At 43.4% G+C, this 22,272-nt stretch overlaps 1 protein-coding gene across 5 annotated transcripts in view; it reads right to left on the bottom strand.

Moving 5' to 3' along the window:
* Positions 1-22,272, bottom strand: part of IFT81 (intraflagellar transport 81) — a 218,056-nt gene that overhangs the window by 18,339 nt on the left and 177,445 nt on the right. For 4 of the 5 annotated variants that reach the window (XM_033955237.1, XM_033955239.1, XM_033955238.1 and 1 more), the window contains 2 exons: positions 16,011-16,082; positions 15,844-15,929 (listed from right to left, as the gene is read on the bottom strand). In XM_033955237.1, the coding sequence (XP_033811128.1) occupies positions 15,844-15,929; positions 16,011-16,082 (158 nt within the window). Of the gene's footprint in view, positions 1-15,843; positions 15,930-16,010; positions 16,083-16,127; positions 16,368-22,272 lie in introns of those variants that run through there. The other variant, XM_033955240.1, reaches the window with a different exon arrangement.

Below are 22,272 nucleotides of genomic sequence, written 5' to 3'. Positions count from 1 at the left end.
GGGGGACCCCCAGCCAGTCAGGTTTTCAAGATATCCCTAATGAATATGCATGAGAGAGATTTGCATATAATGGAAGTGACAGGTATGCAAATCTCTCTCATGCATATTCATTAGGGATATCTTGAAAATCTGACTGGCTGGGGGTCCCCCAGGACAGGTTTGGGAACCACTGATATAAGCCCTACCACCGAAATCATGCTAGGGCTTATTTTCGGGGAAACATGGTAGTAGATTTAAAACAAACTGGAGAAAATATTTCTTCACACAACATGCAATTGGAATTCATTGCTGGAGAGCAAGGTGAAATCAGTTAGCTTAGCAGAGTTTAAAAAAGGTTTGGATAATTTCCTAAGAGAGAAGTCCATAGGCTGTTATTGAGATAGCTTGGGACAATCCACTGCTTATTCCTAGGATAAGCAGCTTAAAATCTGTTTTACTATTTGGGATCTAGTTAGGTACTTGGGACCTGGGTTGGCCACTCTTGAAATGGATACTGGGCTTGATGGACCTTCAGTCTGTCCTAGTATGGCAATTCTCATGTTCTTAATTTTGTGAAATACTGTTTTGGGAATCTGTTAGTTTGTGGGAGGTTTTTTTAAGACAGAGATGATTTTCTCCTAGGGGGTTGGGGAGTATTTGCCTCTGGTTTTTTCTCTCCAAGAAATGGAAACCAATGATAGGAACACAGCTTTCATTTATAGGATGCAATGGAATCCTTTGCACTTATCTTGGTGGGGAAGAGTACAAACTGTAAAAATGATGATTTTACCGATAGTATGTTACCAAATGGGGATGATACCAGTTTTCTTTCAAGATTCGTTTTATACAAAAATAAATAGGACTTTGACAAAATTTATATGGCTTAATAAAAAACCAAGAATTGCTCTAGCGTCATTACAAAGACCAATTAAGGAGGGAGGGGTAAATTTTCCCAACTTTTATAGGTATCATCAAGCCTATATCTTACGTCATGGTATGTATTGGATCCTCCCAGAACCCACAGATAATATTCCAGACTGGTTTTGGCTAGAATGGAGGCTTATGTTTCCATTACGTCTTAATCATGTAATTAGTATCAAAATGCCAAGGTTATACAAAGATCATAAAATATTTATGGATACCTGGAAAACTCTAAAATACATAAGTAATCTTACTCAAATTCCAATTAGCAAATCAACCAACCAAACTATATGGCTAAACCCCAAGATCAAAATTGGCGGTTTTAAAGTCATCTGGAAACATTGGATGATAGCAGGCATTCGCACTTTGGATGATGTAATTAAAAATGATAAATTGCTGGAGTTTTCACAATTGCAACAAAAATTTGGTCTCAATAAATCACAATATTTTAAATGGTTGCAATTGAAGCAATCTATTCAGAAAGGGTTCCCTGAATGGAAAGATCTCGCTAAATATCACAGTTTGGAATTCTTATGTTTCCAGATGGACTCAATAGGTCACAAAGCCGCACAGTGGTATAAATTAATATCCGGATATATAAATAAAAAACCAAAAAATGGTCTTAGAGACATTTGGAGCATTGAGATAAAACACCAAATTAGTGCATCTCAATGGCCACGACTTTGGTCTTGGAGGTTAAAATGTACGGTGTCAGCATCTATGAGACAAACTTGGTTTTTTCTTCTTCATAGAGCTTTTTGGACTCCTACTCGTTTACAAAAAATAGATAGTTCAAGATCTAATAGATGCTGGCACTGTCATATTGAAATTGGGACACTAGATCATCTTTTATTCTTTTGTCCATTTATCCTATTATTTTGGAAATCAATTTGGCCCCAAATTAACAGAATGTTAGAAAATCCAGTAGCCTTGACATATGATACTATATTATTTGGAACAACTATGAGAGCAAAAAGCCAAATTTCATCCAGTAATAACAAACTTTTATTTATTTTAACTGGAATTGCAATACAACAAATTACATTCAATTGGAAACAACATGATAGATTGAACTATATGTTCTGGTGGAATTCGGTATGCCATATATATAAAATGGAACTTGCTATTGCAACACACAAAGGATACATGAATAAATTTAAAAAAATATGGGGACCATTAACCGATTTTTGTAATGAAGGATAATTTTTCCCATAAATAACACTGGAAACATCTAAAGACCGTTAACATAATTTCTCTAATGAACTTTTCCCATGATAAGAAAATTGTAAAGAGGGAAATGGGGTGGGTTTTTCAATTTTGATTATTATATACTAAATTAATATTTAAAGAATATACAATAAAATTGATTTATGTATTATTGGTTGGGAAGGAGGGTGGGACAGGGGATTATTATATTAATGATAAACTTGATATTAATATATGAGTTAGTCAAGTGTGTATTTAAGTTCCTATTGAGTTTATTTGTAACACTTGTTGTAACACAAAAATGAATAAAGAATTCAAAACTAAAAAAAAAAAAAAAAAAAAAAAAAAAAAGGATGCAATTGACATGTCTTGTGCACTGGTGCACCTATGAAGTGTTGAGGTTTCTGTTTATTATTAAAGGAACATTTTTGAAAGTGTTTTCTCAGCCTGTCTCTCCAAATATTCAAACCAATATTTAAGTATTAGTTTTGGCTGGGTTTGTCCCTATTTTTGTTTACTTTGTTAAAAAGAGTTTTTGTAGGCAGTAAGGCTCATGCACTAACCAGGTAACATGCTCTAATGTAGCAATGCTGATTAGCACAGGAATGCTTACTTTCTGCCCTGACATGCCCCTTCCAACCACAACAAAAACAAAGAAAACCCCCCCAAACTTTAGCATATGGTTAGCAAATGCAGATTTGGCAGCTACTGTAGGATGCCAGAGCATGGCCTGTGGTATACAATTTTAAGCTGTGTTAGGCATATGTTAGCACCTAAAGCAGCTTAGAAAAAGGGCACCTAAATCCAGAATTGGGATCTAGCAAAGAGTTCTGCTAGGAGATGAGACTTTTTGAAGTCGCAGAACAGGATCAAGGAACTACCTTCAAGTGTATGACACTGCCATCTTCGGTGCCTTAAGGTATGCACATGATGGGCCCGATTCTAAAAACAGTGCCCTACCGCTGCCTATCTTAATTGGTTTAATCGACTAATTGACTGCACCAATTTAAAACCAATTAAAAATGCTACCAGACAAAAAATGGAGGCACCTACAGGCACCTCCAAAAAAGCTGCCATTATCTTGCTATGAAGGCACCTTCTGATGCCCAATGCCACTTCCAGCATTAACTATACCAGCAGTGGCATTAGGCATCGTAAGGCGCCTCCTTAGATGCGATTCTCGTGAAAGGTAGGCGTCGGAAATATAAATCTTTAAAACCCTGACCTACATTTCCGGCGCCTACCTTTCACGTAGCCGCAAAGCACAGTTACTTACCGTAACAGGTGTTATCCAGGGACAGCAGGCAGATATTCTTGACTGATGGGTGACGGCACCGACGGAGCCCCGGTACGGACACTTTTAGAGTGATTGCACTCTAAGAACTTGGAAAGTTCTAGCAGGTCGCACCTCGCACGTGCGAGTGCCTTCCCGCCCGACGGAGGCGTGCGGTCCCCAGTTAGGATAAGCCAGCTAAGAAGCCAACCCGGGGAGGTGGGTGGGACGCAAGAATATCTGCCTGCTGTCCCTGGATAACACCTGTTATGGTAAGTAACTGTGCTTTATCCCAGGACAAGCAGGCAGCATATTCTTGACTGATGGGTGACCTCCAAGCTAACAAAAAGAGGGATGGAGGGAAGGTTGGCCATTAGGAAAATAAATTTTGCAAAACAGACTGGCCGAAGTGTCCATCCCGTCTGGAGAATGCATCCAGACAATAATGAGATGTAAAAGTATGAACTGAGGACCAAGTAGCAGCCTTGCAGATTTCCTCAATAGGAGTGGAACGGAGGAAAGCTACAGATGCTGCCATAGCTCGAACTTTATGGGCCGTGACAGAACCTTCCAGTGATAGTCCGATCTGAGCATAAGAGAATGAAATGCACGCTGCCAGCCAATTAGACAACGTACGTTTAGAAACAGGACGCCCCAATTTATTCGGATCAAAGGATAGAAAGAGTTGGGGAGATGATCTGTGGGGCTTAGTATGCTCTAAATAGTAAGCTAGAGCCCGCTTACAGTCCAAAGTATGCAGAGCCTGTTCTCCAGAATGAGAGTGAGGTTTCAGAAAGAAGACAGGCAGAACAATGGATTGGTTGAGATGGAATTCAGAGACAACCTTAGGGAGAAACTTTGGATGTGTACACAGAACCACCTTGTCATGATGAAAGACTGTAAAAGATGGATCCGCAACTAGTGCATGTAGTTCACTGACCCTCCTGGCAGAGGTAAGGGCAATAAGGAAGAGCACTTTCCAAGTGAGGAACTTGAAAGGAGTTGTAGCCAGAGGTTCAAACGGAGGCTTCATTAAGGCGGAGAGAACCACATTGAGATCCCAGACTACAGGAGGGGCCTTAAGAGGTGGTTTCACATTGAAAAGACCCCGCATGAATCTGGAAACCAAAGGATGAGCTGAGAGAAGTTTCCCATGAACTGGCTCATGAAAAGCAGCAATAGCACTGAGGTGGACTCTGATGGAAGTAGACTTGAGACCAGAGTCAGACAAAGAAAGAAGGTAATCTAACAAGGTCTCCACTGCCAGGGACGTAGGATTATGATGATAGAGAAGACACCAGGAAGAAAATCATGTCCACTTCTGATGGTAACATTGCAGAGTGGACGGTTTCCTGGAGGCATCCAGAATAGAACGAACGGGCTGAGACAACAGAGTATCACTTGAAGTCAGCCCGAGAGATACCAAGCTGTCAGGTGTAGAGACTGGAGGTTGGGATGTAGAAGGGTCTCCTGATGCTGTGTAAGTAGAGAAGGAAACAATGGAAGAAGAATAGGCTCCCTGGAATTGAGTTGAAGTAGAAGGGAGAACCAATGTTGCCTGGGCCACCGTGGAGCGATGAGAATCATGGTGGCTTGTTCCCTCTTGAGCTTGAACAAGGTTCGCAACATGAGAGGAAGCGGAGGGAAAGCATACAGGAACAGATTGGACCAATCCAGGAGAAATGCATCCGCTGCCAGACGGTGAGGAGAGTAGAGTCTGGAGCAGAAGAGGGGCAGCTGGTGATTGTGAGGAGCTGCAAAGAGGTCTATCTGAGGAGTGCCCCACCGAGCGAAGATGGACTGTAGAGTTAAAGGATCGAGTGTCCACTCGTGAGGCTGGAGAATTCTGCTGAGCTTGTCCGCTAAGAAATTCTGTTCCCCCTGAATGTAGATAGCTTTCAAGAATAGTTGGTGATCTGTGGCCCAAGCCCAAATCTTCTGGGCTTCCTGGCACAAGAGGCGAGATCCTGTCCCACCCTGTTTGTTGATGTAGTACATCGCAACTTGATTGTCTGTGCACAGCAGGAGGACTTGAGGAAAGAGAAGATGTTGGAAGGCCTTGAGAGCATAAAACATCGCTCTGAGTTCCAGGAAATTGATGTGATGTTTCATTTCCTAGGCTGTCCAAAGTCCTTGAGTTTGGAATTCGTTCAAATGAGCTCCCCAGGCATAAGGGGAGGCGTCGGTGGAGATGACAAGTTGATGAGGAGGTAGATGAAACAGAAGACCTCTGGAGAGATTTGAGGATATCAACCACCATTGTAGAGATTGACGAAGAGATGATGTCACAGAGATGTGTCGTGAGCAAGGATCCGTCGCTTGGGACCACTGGGTAGCTAGGGTCCATTGAGGAGTGCGCAGGTGAAGACGTGCGAGGGGTGTGACATGAACTGTGGAGGCCATGTGAACCAAGAGTATCATCATTTGCTTGGCAGAGATGGAACTTTGTGGAAGCACCTGCTGACATAGAGATTGAAGAGTTTGAAGATGGTTGGACGGAAGGAATGCTCTCATGAGGACTGTGTCCAGCACCGCTCCAATGAATTGAAGTTTCTGAGTGGGGATGAGATGAGATTTGGGTAGATTGATCTCGAACCCCAGAAGTTGTAGAAACAGGATGGTTTGGTTGGTGGCCAGGAGCACTGTTTGAGATGAATTGGCCTTGATTAACCAATCGTCCAGATAAGGAAAGACTTGAAGGTGGTGAGAGCGTAGAAAGGCAGCCACCACAATCAGACATTTGGTGAATACTCTTGGAGAGGAGGCAAGACCGAAGGGCAGCACCTTGTATTGGTAATGACAATGATTGATCATGAAGCGGAGTTACTGTCTGGAGGCCAGATTGACCGGAATGTGAGTGTATGCCTCTTTGAGATCGAGGGAGCGTAGCCAGGCGCCCTAATAGAGAAGAGGTAAAGAGTGGCCAGAGAAAGCATTCTGAATTTTTCTTTGACCAAGCATTTGTTGAGATCGCGAAGATCTAGAATGGGTCTGAGATCTCCTGTTTTTTTGGGGACCAGAAAATAACGGGAGTAGAATCCCTGCCCCTTCTGATCTAGAGGAACTTCCTCTATGGCGTTTAGGAGGAGGAGGGATTGAACCTCCTGAAGAAGGAGAGAAGACTGAGAGGTGTTCAAAGCAGACTCTCTTGGCAGACTTTGTGCAGGACGTGTCTGAAAGTTGAGAGAGTAGCCGTGGCGGATGATGTTGAGGACCCACTGATCCGATGTGATGTTCTCCCAACGGCTGATGTAACAAGAAAGACATCCTCCTATGGGTCGAGGGAGATGGGCAGATGGTGGAATACTGGCTATGCCCTGGCGAACCACGTCAAAAGGGTTGGGTAGACTTTTGTGGTGGAGGAGGCTTCACCTGTTGTTGCTGGGCTGGCCTAGGTGGTTGTCGCTGTTGCTGGCGCTGACGTCTAGGCTGTTGAGTAGCCGGTGGCAAGGGACGGGCAGCATAGCGGTGCTGGTAGGCAGATTGTTGGCGAAAAGGCCGAGCAGGAGGAGTCTTTTTCTTAGTCTTCAGGAGAGTATCCCACCGAGTCTCATGGGCAGACAGCTTTTGTGTAGTGGAATCCATGGACTCTCCGAAGAGCTCATCCCCCAAGCAGGGAGCATTTGCTAGACGGTCCTGATGATTTACATCGAGCTCTGAGACTCTGAGCCATGCCAACCGACGCATGGCAACAGACATAGCCGTGGCCCTAGAAGTCAATTCAAGTGTGTCATAAATTGACCGAACTAGGAACTTGCGTAACTGGAGAAGAGAAGAAGAACAGGCATGAAAAGCAGATTTCTTGCGGTCAGGGAGGTACTTTTCAAAAGCAGCCATGTTTTGAATGAGGTGCTTTAAATAAAATGAAAAATGAAAAGCATAGTTCCCTGACCTATTGGCTAACATGACATTTTGATATAAATGTTTGCCAAATTTGTCCATGGCTTTTCCTTCTCTGCCAGGAGGGACTGAGGCATACACACTAGCTCCCGCTGATTTCTTAAGTGTGGATTCTATCAAAAGAGACTCATGCGGGAGCTGAGGTTTGTCAAAACCAGGAATAGGGATAACCTTGTATAAGGAGTCCAATTTACGAGGAGCTCCTGGTACAGTCAGGGGAGTCTCTAAATTTTTATAAAAAGTCTCTCGTAAGATGTCATGGAGAGGAAGTTTGAGAAACTCCCTTGGAGGCTGGTCAAAGTCCAGAGCATCAAGGAATGCCTTGGATTTCTTAGACTCAGCCTCCAAGGGAATAGAAAGAGATTCACACATCTCTTTTAAGAAAGAGGTAAAGGATGTGGAATCCTGTTTAGAAGAGGGATCAGCAACAAGTTGATCCTCTTCATCAGAGGAACACTCACCCTCAGACAGAAAGGGCTCTTCAGAGTCACCCCACAAATCAGGGTCCCGAATCTGAGAGCCACGGTCTCGATTCTCCGGAGTGGAGGGTTCCAGGTGTCGGGTTTTGCGCGCCGACTTACCCGACCTCATAGACACGGTACCAGGAGATGTGACATGCTGCGTCGGCACCGAAGTCTGCACCGCCTGGTGTTGAGCTCTCGGTTCCGGTGCTAAGATTGGCATCGAAGTCGAGGAAGCAGTGTGAACCGGTACCGACAAAGTGGATGCCGATAAAAGAGGGCGCTCCACTGTCGGTACCGGTGGCTCAGACCGGACCGGGACTGGAAGGCTTGGTGTCAAAAGTGCGGGAAGGAGTTGTTGCAACTGCTCCTTAAGTTGCACTTGCAGGACAGCAGCAATCCGCTCGTCCAGTGAAGGCACCGGTACCGCCTTTTTCTTCTGCGGTACCTGTGGTGCCGCTCTACGCTCCGAGGATGAGAAACCAGATGTCGAGGGGCTCACCTCAATAGGAGCGGAGCGCTTCCGTGGGCGCCTCGAGGTCGGCAGGACTGAACTCGCTACTACTGAGACCAGAGGACGCTCCAACGGGGAAGGCTTCTTAGCTGGCTTACCTGCGGGATGTGACGCCGGTGCGGTATCGCGCGGTGTCGACGAAGTAGGTGCCGACTGAGATGGGGCCGATGTCGGTGCCGGTGCTGCGGAATCAGACATCTCGGCGCCAAATAACAACCGCTGTTGGATCTGGCAGTTTTTTAGAGTTCTCTTCTTTAAAGTCGCACAGCGGGTGCAGGTGGACGCTCGATGGTCAGGACCAAGACACTGCAGACACCAGTTGTGCGGGTCTGTCAGTGAAATTGGTCGAGCGCACCGCTGGCACTTTTTAAACCCGGGTTGAGGGGGCATGAAAGTGAAAACGGCTTCTGCCAAATCAAAGGCCGAGGCCTCAATGATGGCAACAGGCCCCGCCGGGGCGAACCGAAAGGAATGAAGAAAAAAACCAAAGTTTTTTAAAATTTTTTTTAAAGAAACTAAAGAAAAGAAAAGAAATAAAGGAAACTTTATTTCCAGAAGGGTTTACGCGAGCGGGAAGGCGATTACAAAAAAATCTTTCAACAGCCGTTGAAAGAGACGCGTCTTCTTAGCTCCGCGGAAACTAAGAAACTGGGGACCGCGCGCCTCCGTCGGGCGGGAAGGCACTCGCGCGTGCGCGGTGCGGCCTGCTAGAACTTTCCAAGTTCTTAGAGTGCAATCACTCTAAAATTGTCCGTACCGGGGCTCCATCGGTGCCATCACCCATCAGTCAAGAATATGCTGCCTGCTTGTCCTGGGATAATGCTGTAAATGGTACCACCGTGCAACTGACACGCAATTAGTGGCCATATTTTAGACAGCCACCAATAATGGCACTGTTTACAGAATCTGGGCCAATGTGCCTAGAGTTGGTAGACATGAACACATTCTAGATCAGTGGTTCCCAACTCTGTCCTGGAGGACCACCAGGCCAATCGGGTTTTCAGGCTAGTCCTAATGAATATGCATGAGGCAGATTTGCATGCCTATCACTTCCATTATATGCAAATCTCTCTCATGCATATTCATTAGGGCTAACCTGAACACCCATGGCATGGTGGTTCTCCAGGACAGGGTTGGGAGCCACTGTTCTAGATTGCCATAAAACAGGGGTAGGGAACTCCGGTCCGACTGGATTACGGCCCTCGAGGGTTTTCAGGATTTCCCCAATGAATATGCATGAGATCTATTTGCATGTACTGCTTTCAATGCATATTCATTGGGAAATCCTGAAAACACGACTGGATTACGGCCCTCGATGACTGGAGTTCCCTACCCTTGCCACAAAAGAATCTGGTTTTACTGAAAGCTGAACTGTCATATACTTTCTTGCAAACAGTTTTGCTAGGATTCTACAAAAAGGACTTGGGCACCAAGCAGAGTTATAAAAGGAACTTTACATGGACACAGTGACTTTACTGGATTAAAAATATTAAATATATGGGACTGGGACTGTAAAAGATTGAGCTCTAGTATCTATATCTTCTTTTTTTTTAAACTATTTATAATTATGTCTTTGGAAAGAATGTAACAGTTTTAAAAAGTTCTAATTTTAGAAAACAAAATACACTAGCCAAATTCCTCAGTACTGACTCAATGTGACTTTTTAGAATGGAAAAAAAAATCATGTTCATTGAAAAGATCATAATCAACTTTCTTTTCCAACCTTATTTTTAAACTGAATGTTCTATTTATGGTTCACAATGAGCCCAGGAGTATACACCAAGTGGAAAATGAACGTGTGCAAATATTTGAAAATACTTTTCAATATAGATTTCAGTAGGATGAAAAATGTGACGTTATATTATCTCCTCCAGTGGATTCACTGGTGTTGGTTTACAGTATACCATCTCCTTTGTGTATTGAACTGATATTATCCTCTCAAAAACATTTATTTACTATCCTTCCATCAACATATGTTATATTATCTCCAGCACAATAGGAATCTGCGGGTGATCAGATCTGATGACCTCAAGAGTGTTAAAAGTAGGGCTGTGAAGTCATTACACTAAACTTTTGACTCTTCTATTTTTCTACTGTCTACTTGTCAGCTTTTATTTTGGAGTCGATACATTTTTACCAATTGCATCTTCACCCAAAATTGCTTCCAACTCCACAGCCTTGGTCAAAAGCACAAGGCAACCGAAACAAGTAGCAATCCAGAGGGACAAAGGGATAAGTATAATAGCTAAAAAAAGGATGGTGGTACTAGCTTTGGGGATACCTCATTTGGAATACTGATTCTAAAGCTGGGAGGCTGAATATTAAGTAAAGGAAGCCTACAAAAACATTAACAAATGGAGCTTAAAAATAAATATGAAAAAGTCCCCCTCTTTCTGATTTCCCCTATTATTGTATATATTGTATATCACACTGAATAGTTTCTGATCTTTAATCAAAATGTGCAATATTAGACAAAGGGACCTTGAAACACATTAAAAGTTTTTAAATAATACTTCATTTATTTTAGGAACAAAGTTATCCAACACCCATATCAATGTGAAAAAAGTATCTGTTCTCTAACTGGTTGCACACCTTTTGCAATAATAATTGCAACCAAACACTTGCCTTAATTTGATATTAGTCTTTCACATAGCGGTTGAGGAATCATAACCTATTCTTTTTTTTTTTACATTACAGCTTCAATTCAGACACATTTGTAGGGTTTTCTGCATTAATTGTTTCAGGTCCTGCAACAGCATCTCTATTGTGCTCAAGTCAGGATTGTAATGAGTAGTTATTGGCCTATCATTTTTCCCTAATAGGTATAATTGCAAAGTATGGGGGGTGGGATTTCTGATTTGATATTAAATGATTAGATTAATAGGACAGAATATATAATATAGCCCGTTACATATAGTGTTATAGCCCGTTACATTAACGGGTGCTAGAATATATGTGTGTGTGTCTGTGTTTATTTCTCTCTCTCTCTCTTAGCCGCTTTCTCTATTTCTGTCTTTCTTTGTGTCTTTATTTTTCCTCAGCTGTCCACCCATTCTCCCTTCCTTTTACCTTCCCTGTGTCCACCACCACCCCTTCACTGCTCCCCTTAACCAGCAGCAGTCCTTCTCCTTTTTTATCTCCCCTCTGTCCAGCAGCACCTCTTTCCTGTCCCCCTGTCCAGCAGTAGACCTCCCTTCCTTTTTCTTCCCCCGTCTCTTCCCCTGTCCATCAGCACCTCTTTCCTGTCCCCCTGTCCAGTAGTAGGCCTCCCTTCCTTCCCCCCCCGTCTGTTCCCCTGTCCATCAGCACCTCTTTCCTGTCCCCCTGTCCAGCAGTAGGCCTCCCTTCCTTTTTCTCCCCCCACCCCGTCTCTTCCCCTGAAAGAATTTCATCCCTGAGCACAGAACCCTGTCCAGTCTTGCAATATGAGTTTTCAAAACCTCAAAAAGCTAACAGACTCCAAAGAGCAAAAAAACAGAAGCAAGGGAAGGAGAAATTCTTTTGGGGTTGGGCCAGCCCATTTAGATTTTCTCCTCTGATTTTGAAAGTGACATGATGAAGTTTAAACCACGCGTTTGGATGCTGATTAGGAGGCGATGGGAATGAAGGAGAGACTGGGGAATGTTGGTGGGAGACGTGGGAACTACGAGGGCGTTGCTAACACCCCAGAGGTGGATGGATGAGACAGCTGGAGCAGACCTGCTGGAGAAACCGGGGCATGGAGAGGTGAAAAGCCCAGAGGGAACAGAGGGATTCAGGCAATGATGGGGCTGAAGAGTTCCTGCTGCATAGAAAGGCCCTCACCTCGGCCGGCTGTTGCTCCCGCCCTCTCTAGCTCACCCGCCACTTCCCCCACCAAAGTGCAGCTTCCCAATCTCTTACCACCTGAAGCCGACATCCAGGAGATTCGCGTGGCCATCAGATTCAGTGAGGAGATTTGTACGGCCATCAGAAGCTGATAGCCTCCGTGCCGCCTGAAGCCGACATCGGGGAGAAATTCGGAGCTTCAATCTGGCCTGCTCCCTGCTCGCCTACCCGTATTGTACTTTTTAGTTGAAAGACGCGGCGGCGGCTCCTCTCATGATCCCCACCTGTGTCGGAAGTCCGACGCAGGCGGGGATCGTGAGAGGAGCCACTGCCGCGTCTTTCAACTTAAAAGTACAATATGGCAAGGCGAGCAGGGAGCAGGCCAGACCGAACAACAAACGATAAACAGAACCCTAAGCACGAATGCGCACTCCTACCTCCTGGGCCCTACAGCTCACGGAAAACCGGTGCACACAGTGTGAGTGCGCATGCGCGGCTAGCCTTTTATTATATTAGATGATATATGTACTACATATGAATTAGTAGGGTTGGGCGGGAGGGTTTAAATATTATGATTTAAGCTAAATTGATAGAGAATCAAGTGATATTGTATAAGTTTAAATGTTATTTTATGATACACTTGTTGTAAGATTTAAAATCAAAGTCAGGATTTTGACTAGGATAATCCAAAACTTTAATTTTGTTTCTCTTCAGCCATTCAGAAGTAGACTTACTTTTGAGTTTTGGATCATTGTCTCGCTGTATTACTCAGTTTTTCAGCTTCTGCTCACAGACAGATGACCATTCTCTTTAAGAATTTTCTGGTACAATGCAGAATTTTATGATTCCTCCAATAATAATGGCAAGTTTTCCAGATCTTCAGGCAGCAAAGCATCCCAACACATTACACTATCACTACCACATTTGGTGCAATGCTGCTTTTCTTTTATGCAAAGCATGATGGGACTTGTGTTCTCCAAATAGATTATCATTCCAAAAGGCTTGGAGGATTGACCAGATGTGTTTTCCCAAATGTGGGACGAGCTGTTGCTGCCTTGCTATTCTTCATCAATCCCATTTTTGTTCAGTCTCTTCCTCATTTTGAATCATGAACACTGACCATAGAGAGGGGCTAGAAGGGCTACAGAGGTCTGTAATGTTCTTCTGGGATGTTCTGCAACTTCCCAGATGAGTTAATCACTATGCCCTTGGAGTAATTTTGACAGGACAGCCCTTTGGAAAGATTTACCTGTATTCTAAGTCTTCTCCACTTGGAGATTATGACGTCACCCTGTGACCTGGTAGAGTCCCAGAGCTTTAGAAATGGCTTTGTCACTCTTTCCAGACTGATGTATTTCAACAATATTTTTCTCACCTCTTCTGAAATATCTTTTGATGCATTCTTGTAGAAACTTTGTAGTGATTACTTCATTCCCATGGTAAGGTTCAATATATAGTGAAAGTCAGATTCAACAGGACTGGCTGAAATCAAGTCTTGCAGTGTTCAATCAGATGAATTTAATTATCAATAAAATTTAGTCAACTGGTTGATTAACTAAGGCAGTGTATCGCAAACTGTATGACGCAGCACACTAGCGTGCTGCCTGAGATTCCAGGTGTGCCTCTTGTGGCACATCCTGTAGGCAGTCAGCCGACACCAGTGCTTCTCCTCCTCCCCGACACCTCTCTATGCTTCTTCCCTTGCAGCATCCCCCACTGGTGGCTCAGGAACCCATCTGGAGGGTCTTCGCACATGTGCAGACGTCAATGTGATGACATCACGTGTGACATCACTGCATTAATGTCCGTGCACTTTCAAATGCCCTCAGAACCGCGGCCACTAGTTTAGTGTGCTGTGACTTCGCAAAGTTTGCGAGACATGAACTAAGGAAATAGTTACTTTTTCACATGGGTGTTGAATAACTTTGTTCCTTAAATAAATGAAATAATTGAAAAACTGTTCAGTATTATGTATTTCTCAGGCTGCCTTTGTTTAATATTACATTTTGATTAAAGATCAGTGTTCTGTCACTTGCCACTAGAGGGCTCACAGGAATCCAATATCAGAGGACAACCTGGGTTTGACCAAAAACCCTAGTGGCAGACTTAATTTACAAATGAATCAGTTGCGCAGAATTGACTATTTTGAGAGGATAAAAAATTTGTGAAAGTGGGGGAAAAAAAGACATGGACCAGACACTAGACAAAGCTTCTCTCTGACGCGCCCAGGCGGAAACAGGAAGCTGCGTCAGAGGGAAGCTTTGGGCAAGCAGCACCGCTTGCAAAATTACAGTTCCCGTTGCCTTTCTTACCCGCGTTGCTTGCTTGTCTTACTTTCCGTCGATGGGGGGGGGCCGTGTTGCCAATCGGGAGGGGGGGGGCCGCATTGCCGATCGATGCTGGAGGGGCCCATCGCTGTTTGGAAAAAAACAATGCTGATGCCCTCCTTCATTGGGCCCCCCCTGACCATTTCGGGCCCTAGGCACGAGCCTACTGGGCCTATTGGTTAATCCTGCCCTGCTTCTGGCCGATCCGTACCCGATCCGATCCAATCCAATCTGCACATGCAAATGAGGGGAAATGGCATGCAAAGTAGGAAGGCAGCAATTCACTAAACCAACGAAGGAACACCGATTGGGCTGGCCAACGCAAAAAGAAGCGACTGCTGAGGACTGCCCTGCTCTCTGCTGCCCTGAAATCCCAGCCCTACAAGCCCTGAAACCAACAAAATAAACATCTCCCTTGTGCAAAAAGCACCCTGCTCTCTGCCGCCCTGCAAGCCCGTATTTTTAACCCACAGTTTTAACGCAGGACTACACTATGGCATGTTCTGTTTGTTAGTTGTTCCAGTCTGGCTGCAAGGCGTACTCTGTTCCCTTGATTCTCGTGGGGCCAGCGAGTGAAGCCACCCCCCCTTCTGTTTTGACCTCAAGCTTGTGCAGAGAGTAAGCGCATGCGCGGATCGTATCTCCAGGCAGAGAGGATGGTCTGCGCATGCGTCTTGATTGCTTGTGGGCGTGTGTCCAATCAGATTATTTGCATGGGGACTCTTTAGTGAATCGGTCACCCGGCAAGACTTGACCACGGATCGCCGACGGATCAGAGCAGAAAGGTGAGTTTAGTGAATCTAGGTCTAGGTGTAGGAAAGAGGACAAGAGAAGGAGAAGGAATGTTCTAGTGATTAATGGGGTGGGATCCAGGAGACCAGGGTTCAACTCCTCCTTCCAATTATCTTCCATTTCTGCAGAAGCAGGAATTTACACTTCTCCCTCCATATTCGCTGTGATAGGGAATTAACAAAACCGCAAATAACTTTTTCATATGTTATTCACTGTTTTCTATTCAAAACCATCGTGAATATGGTGAAACCGCGAATAACATGGTGGGAGACCTGGCCTGTTCCTGAAGGAGAGGCAAAACACGGTGAAGAAAGTGCTGGGAATCAGCGATTTTCTCTGTAAACGCTTGGAATCAGCAATTTCTCCATGCAAGATGATGTAATTTGGGGGGAGGAGCCAGCAAGCTAAAACCCGTGAATAATCGAAACCGCAAATGCTGAAACTGTGAATACGGAGGGAGAAGTGTATAGAGGGACAAGTGCAGACCTCTCCCCCAAGCCTCCATAACAGATGTGGTGGTGGCAACAGTAGTACTAGCATTCACAAACTATGGAACAAGTACAGAGCATTTCCCCAAACATGCGAATCACAAACATTCAGAACAAATAGAATGAAATGACATGAACTAAATCCAAAGGAAGAGAGAGAAAAAAAAAAGTTTACCTAATAGCCTTTCTTCTTTCTTGTGGGTCAGGAGAAACATAAACCTTCATTTCATCAGCTGCTCGCTGCAACAGGATTTCCACATTCTGAAGAAAAACACACAAGTTGTTTTAGCAGTTTACATATATTCAGTATAAAAGTTTTGGATTTGCCATTTATTATCCTACCTTTCGCATGCAGTTAATGTAATGATATTGACTCTCTCCCTGTGCACATTCCTCTTGAAGCCCTCGGACTTCCTAGTTCCAGAGAGAAAACATATGGCTTAATAGATCAGGTATTAAATTTTACTGCTGTACTTTATAGAAAGGAGTAAAATAATCATTACCTTAATAACAGTTTAAATAGTTTTATTTAACCATAATAATAAGCATATGTGTTCTTATATTTGCTTAAACCTCCATGTTAACGGATGTGATTAAAAACCAAACTTAAGACTATCAGCCAGGTCTACACATGAAAAGCTTAAAATACTGTCTTCTGTAGCTCACTCCATCTTCATCATCTTCTTGTTTGTTCATAATCTGGAAAAGAAAAACAAGCTTTCCTGCTTTATTGGGTCTTAAACAATTTTTCAATTCGGAATGAATGAGTCCAAAGGAAGAGAATATTTTTTCTATGCCAGCAGAAGCAGCTACTACTGTTAAAAGTAAAACCATTACTTCAACAGTCTCTAAATCCAAATGTTTAATAAGTGACCTCCACCAGTTCACTGGTGTGACTTTCTTTAAAACATCATCGCCAAACATATTTTTTTGAATGGTTCCCCCATACTGCTGAGATTTATTATAGCTGTCATTACACATGGATGATTTCTGGATAAAGGCCAAATGTCCCATTCAGTCTGCCCATCCACAGCATTCACTATCTTTTCCCTTCCTTAAGAGATCCCACGTGCCTGTCCCATGCTTTCTTAAATTCAGACAGTCTTTACCTCTACCATGAGACAATTCCATGCTTTTACTACCCTTTCTGTATAAAAGTATTTCCTTAGATTACTTCTGAGCCTATCGCCTCTTAACTTCATCCTATGCCTTCTCATTCTGGAGCTAAGAGGCTCGCTTCATGCACATTTATGCCACATAGGTATTTAAAAAGATACAAAAAGGAGGCAAAAAATGTCAATAAGGACTCTATGAGTGTGTCTATCAGCTAATCACTCCTGACAAACCAAACCACACAGGTACCAAATATCAATTGAAGGATAGGGGCGCTCTCAGTGTGAGGTTGTTAGCGACGGGAGAACAAACTCCAGCGCTTCCACTTACAAAGACGGAGGTGAATCACCCCGCCTGCACACCATCATCGGGCGTCCCTAGTGTGCAAAATCAACTGTGCAGAATTAATAACAATAAATAAGTCACAAACAGTGAACTAGTGAGAGAGTGAAACAAACTGAAAACCCACTCATAGAGTCCTCCCCAGCCTAATCCCCAAGATACAAAATGAAACCACAGCCAACTTAGCTTTTTAAAGCGAGCCAAATGAAGTCAATGAGCATTGCGGGAGACCAGAATAGTCATAGGATCAACCGGTTTCGGGTGAAACCCTTCATCAGGATCTTAAGGCTGGAGCAGAACCGGCTGGGAGGGAAGCAGGAGTGATTAGCTGATAGACACACTCATAGAGTCCTTATTGACATTTTTTGCCTCCTTTTTGTATCTTTTTAAGCACCTTTTGGCAAACTTAGAGGAGCTTATAGTTTACATAGGTATTTAAGCATCTCTCATATCTCCCCTCTCCTGCTTTTCCTCCAAAGTATACATATTGAGATCTTTAAGTCTGTCTCCATATGTCTTATGATGAAGACCACTGACAATTCCTTCCTCTGGATCAACTCCATCCTGTTTATATCTTTTTAAAGGTGCTGTCTCCAGAATTGTACACAATATTCTAAATGAGGTCTCAGCAGAGTCTTATAGATGGGCATCAATACCTCCTTTTCCTACTGGCCATACATTTCTCTATGCACCAAAGCATCCTTCTAGCTTTCAACGTCGACTTTTTAACCTGTTTGGCCACTTTAAGATCATCACATACTATCACACCCAAGTTCCGCTCCTCTTTCATACACAAAAGTTCTTCATTCCTTAAACTGTATCATTCCCTCAGGTTTTTGCAGCCCAAATGCACGACCTCACATTTCTTAGTATTAAATCTTAGCTGCCAAATTGTAGACCATTCTTCAATCTTCGCTAGGTCCTTTAAAGAAACAGTAGACTTCAGATGTGGGCTTGACAGGAGGGAGTCACCACAAATGCTCAGGATGCTTAATGTGTGAAATCACTCTTGAGATAGAAAATGTTTTTACACATCCACGCACTGGTAGGTTATATAATCTTAAATATAAGACTATCTGCATCATCTCATATGTGGTGTACATGCTTATATGTCCTTGTCCACGCATCTACATTGGTCAGACTACTCGACCCTTTAGGAAAAGAGTGACAGAACACAAGAGTTGCATTACAAACAGGGTGCAAGCTCCCCTTGATACACACTGTCTGGAATGCAATCATACATTTGGTGAGCTAATCGATCACATCTCCGAAGAACGGACAAATAGAATTGATTGTCTTTTGTGCTCTGAACAGTACTGGATTCATACTCTGGATAGTTAGGATCCGGAGGGTCTGAACCAAAGAATAGAATGGAGTCATTTTTTTTCTGACTCAGTAGGCGACTGTATTTAAAGGATTTTATAGGAAATTTTTCTGACTGAAGATCATAGAATCATTTGGAGTTTCATTTGAACTTTGCTCAAACATTCAGGAATTTGTATTTTGTGTGGTTTTTGTTTTTAAAACCATGGGTGGCTTCAACCCCGATAAGTAAGGAGTTTGTTTATCAGCGTCAAAGCAACGTATTGTCATTTCCAATTCTTACGCAATTTACCTGTGGAGCCATTCAAATTGAAGCCGACAGTGGAAAGACCATAGTAGGCTTAATTTTAATTTCTGGTGGAATTAGTTATGTATATATCAAATAAAGTGAATGTGATTATATATTACTTAATAAAAAATAAGATATAATAAAATATGAATTAGAGTGCTCAGCATGATATCTTATTCAAAACCAGCAGGTTTAAGGAATAAAGATGTAATGTAGCTACATCATTGCACTCACCTGCCTACCAACCCTACAATATTGATTAAGTCTGATTTGTTTCAGTTTCATATTTTTTCATATTGTCTGATATATAGAGGTCAACTGAAACAAATCAGACTTAATCAATATTGTAGGGTTGGTAGGCAGGTGAGTGCAATGATGTAGCTACATTACATCTTTATACCTTAAACCTGCTGGTTTTGAATAAGATATCACGCTGAGCACTCTAATTCATATTTTATTATATCTTATTTTTTATTAAGTAATATATAATCACATTCACTTTATTTGATATATTATAAGTTAGGTGAATTTATCAATATAGTTTTTCTCCAATTTATTTTATATTTGGAATTAGTTATGTCACATATATAGAATGGAAAGATCATTGGCGGTACAGAATGGAAATTATAAAAATTTTATAAAATATGGGAGCCATTAACATCTTTTTGTCAAGATTAAATTCCATTTTTCTATTAATTATACACCACTTAGTGTTGGGTGGGGGGAGGATTTCAATTGTAGGGTTTATGATCTTATAATGAATAATGGGCTTTGAGGGAGGGTGGGGGGAGGGTTGCATTTATATTTATAGGATACAATGATAAGATGTTCAAGTGGTCTAATTAATAGTGTTTATTATGAATTTATGTACACTTGATGAAAGTTTAAAAATGAATAAAGAATTATTTTAAAAAAAAAAGAAGCCGACAGTGTGCAGTGGCCATCTTTGTGCTTGGAGACACTTGAGAGAGTTCCGGTTTAAAGATATGTTTTTCTAATGATTCACAACATTTTTTGAGAATAAATATTGAGAAGCTGGAGTTTATATATACTAATATGTGGCCTCGCTCTTTAGCCATCGATCAGAACCATTACACCCTGAGGCAGCAGTAAAGCACAGTTACTTACCGTAACAGGTGTTATCCAGGGACAGCAGGCAGGTATTCTTGACTAATGAGTGACGGCACCGACGAAGCCCCGGTACGGACAATTTTAGAGTGATTGCACTCTAAGAACTTGGAAAGTTCTAGTAGGCCGCACCGCGCACGCCCGAGTGTCTTCCCGCCCGACAGAGGCGCGCGGTCCCCAGTTAGTATAAGCCAGCTAAGAAGCCAACCCAGGGAGGAGGGTGGGACGCAAGAATATCTGCCTGCTGTCCCTGGATAACACCTGTTACGGTAAGTAACTGTGCTTTATCCCAGGACAAGCAGGCAGCATATTCTTGACTGATGGGTGACCTCCAAGCTAACAAAAAGAGGGATGGAGGGAAGGTTGGCCATTAGGAAAACAAATTTTGCAAAACAGATTGGCCGAAGTGTCCATCCCGTCTGGAGAAAGCATCCAGACAATAGTGAGATGTAAAAGTATGAACTGAGGACCAAGTAGCAGCCTTGCAGATTTCCTCAATAGGAGTGGAACGGAGGAAAGCTACAGATGCTGCCATAGCTCGAACTCTATGGGCCTTGACAGAATCTTCCAGTGTCAGTCCGGTCTGAGCATAACAGAATGAAATGCACGCTGCCAGCCAATTAGATAACGTACGTTTAGAAATAGGACGTCCCAATTTATTCGGATCAAAGGACAGAAAGAGTTGGGGAGCTGATCTGTGGGGCTTAGTACGCTCTAAATAGTAAGCTAGAGCCCTCTTACAGTCCAAAATATGTAGAGCCTGTTCTCCAGAATGAGATTGAGGTTTCGGAAAGAAGACAGGCAGAACAATGGATTGGTTGAGATGGAATTCAGAGATAACCTTCGGGAGAAACTTTGGATGTGTACGCAGAACCACCTTGTCATGATGAAAGACCGTAAAAGGTGGATCTGCAACTAGTGCATGTAGCTCACTGACCCTCCTGGCAGAGGTAAGAGCAATAAGGAAAAGTACTTTCCAAGTGAGAAACTTGAAAGGAGTGGTAGCCAAAGGTTCAAATGGAGGCTTCATTAAGGCGGAAAGAACCAGATTGAGATCCCAGATTACAGGAGGGGCTTTAAGATGTGGTTTCACATTGAAAAGACCCCGCATGAATCTGGACACCAAGGGATGAGCCGAGAGAAGTTTTCCATGAACTGGCTCATGAAAAGCAGCAATAGCACTAAGGTGGACTCTGATGGAAGTAGACTTAAGGCCAGAGTCAGACAAAGAAAGTAGATAATCCAACAAAGTCTCCACAGCAAGGGAAGTGGGATCATGTTGATGAAGAAGACACCAGGAAGAAAATCGTGTCCACTTCTGATGGTAACATTGCAGAGTGGCCGGTTTCCTGGAGGCATCCAGAATGGAACGAACGGGCTGAGACAAAGAAGTATTATGAGAAGTCAGCCCGAGAGAAACCAAGCTGTCAGGTGCAGAGACGGAAGGTTAGGATGCAGAAGTGTCTCCTGATGTTGCGTAAGCAGAGAAGGAAACAGCGGAAGAAGAAAAGGCTCCCTGGCACTGAGTTGAAGTAGAAGGGAGAACCAATGTTGCCTGGGCCACCGTAGAGCAATCAGAATCATGGTGGCTCTTTCCCTCTTGAGCTTGAACAAGGTTCGCAACATGAGAGGCAGAGGAGGGAAAGCATACAGGAACAGATTGGACCAATCGAGGAGTAATGCATCCGCTGCCAGACGGTGAGGAGAGTAGAGTCTGGAGCAGAATAGGGGCAGCTGGTGATTGTGAGGAGCTGCAAAGAGGTCTATCTGAGGAGTGCCCCACTGAGCGAAGATGGACTGTAGAGTTAAAGGATCGAGTGTCCACTCGTGAGGCTGAAGAATTCTGCTGAGCTTGTCTGCTAAAGAATTCTGTTCTCCCTGAATGTAGATAGCTTTCAGAAAAAATTGGTGATCTGTGGCCCAAGCCCAAATCTTCTGGGCTTCCTGGCACAAGAGGCGAGAGCCTGTCCCCCCCTGCTTGTTGATGTAGTACATTGCAACTTGATTGTCTGTGCACAGCAGGAGGACTTGAGGAAAGAGAAGATGTTGGAAGGCCTTGAGGGCATAAAACATCGCTCTGAGTTCCAGGAAATTGATGTGATGCTTCATTTCCTGGGCTGTCCAAAGTCCTTGAGTTTGGAATTCGTTCAAATGAGCTCCCCAGGCATAAGGGGAGGCGTCGGTGGTGATGACAAGTTGATGAGGAGGTAGATGGAATAGAAGACCTCTGGAGAGATTTGAGGATATCGAAGAGACGATGTCACAGATATGTGTCGTGAGCAGGGATCCGTCGCTTGGGACCACTGGGTAGCTAGAGTCCATTGAGGAGTGCGCTGGTGAAGACGTGCGAAGGGTGTGACATGAACTGTGGAGGCCATGTGACCCAAGAGTATCATCATTTGCTTGGCG

Source organism: Geotrypetes seraphini, chromosome 8 (genome assembly GCF_902459505.1).
Source record: "Geotrypetes seraphini chromosome 8, aGeoSer1.1, whole genome shotgun sequence".
NCBI lineage: Eukaryota > Metazoa > Chordata > Amphibia > Gymnophiona > Dermophiidae > Geotrypetes > Geotrypetes seraphini.
This window is presented reverse-complemented; position numbering and strand designations above follow the sequence as displayed.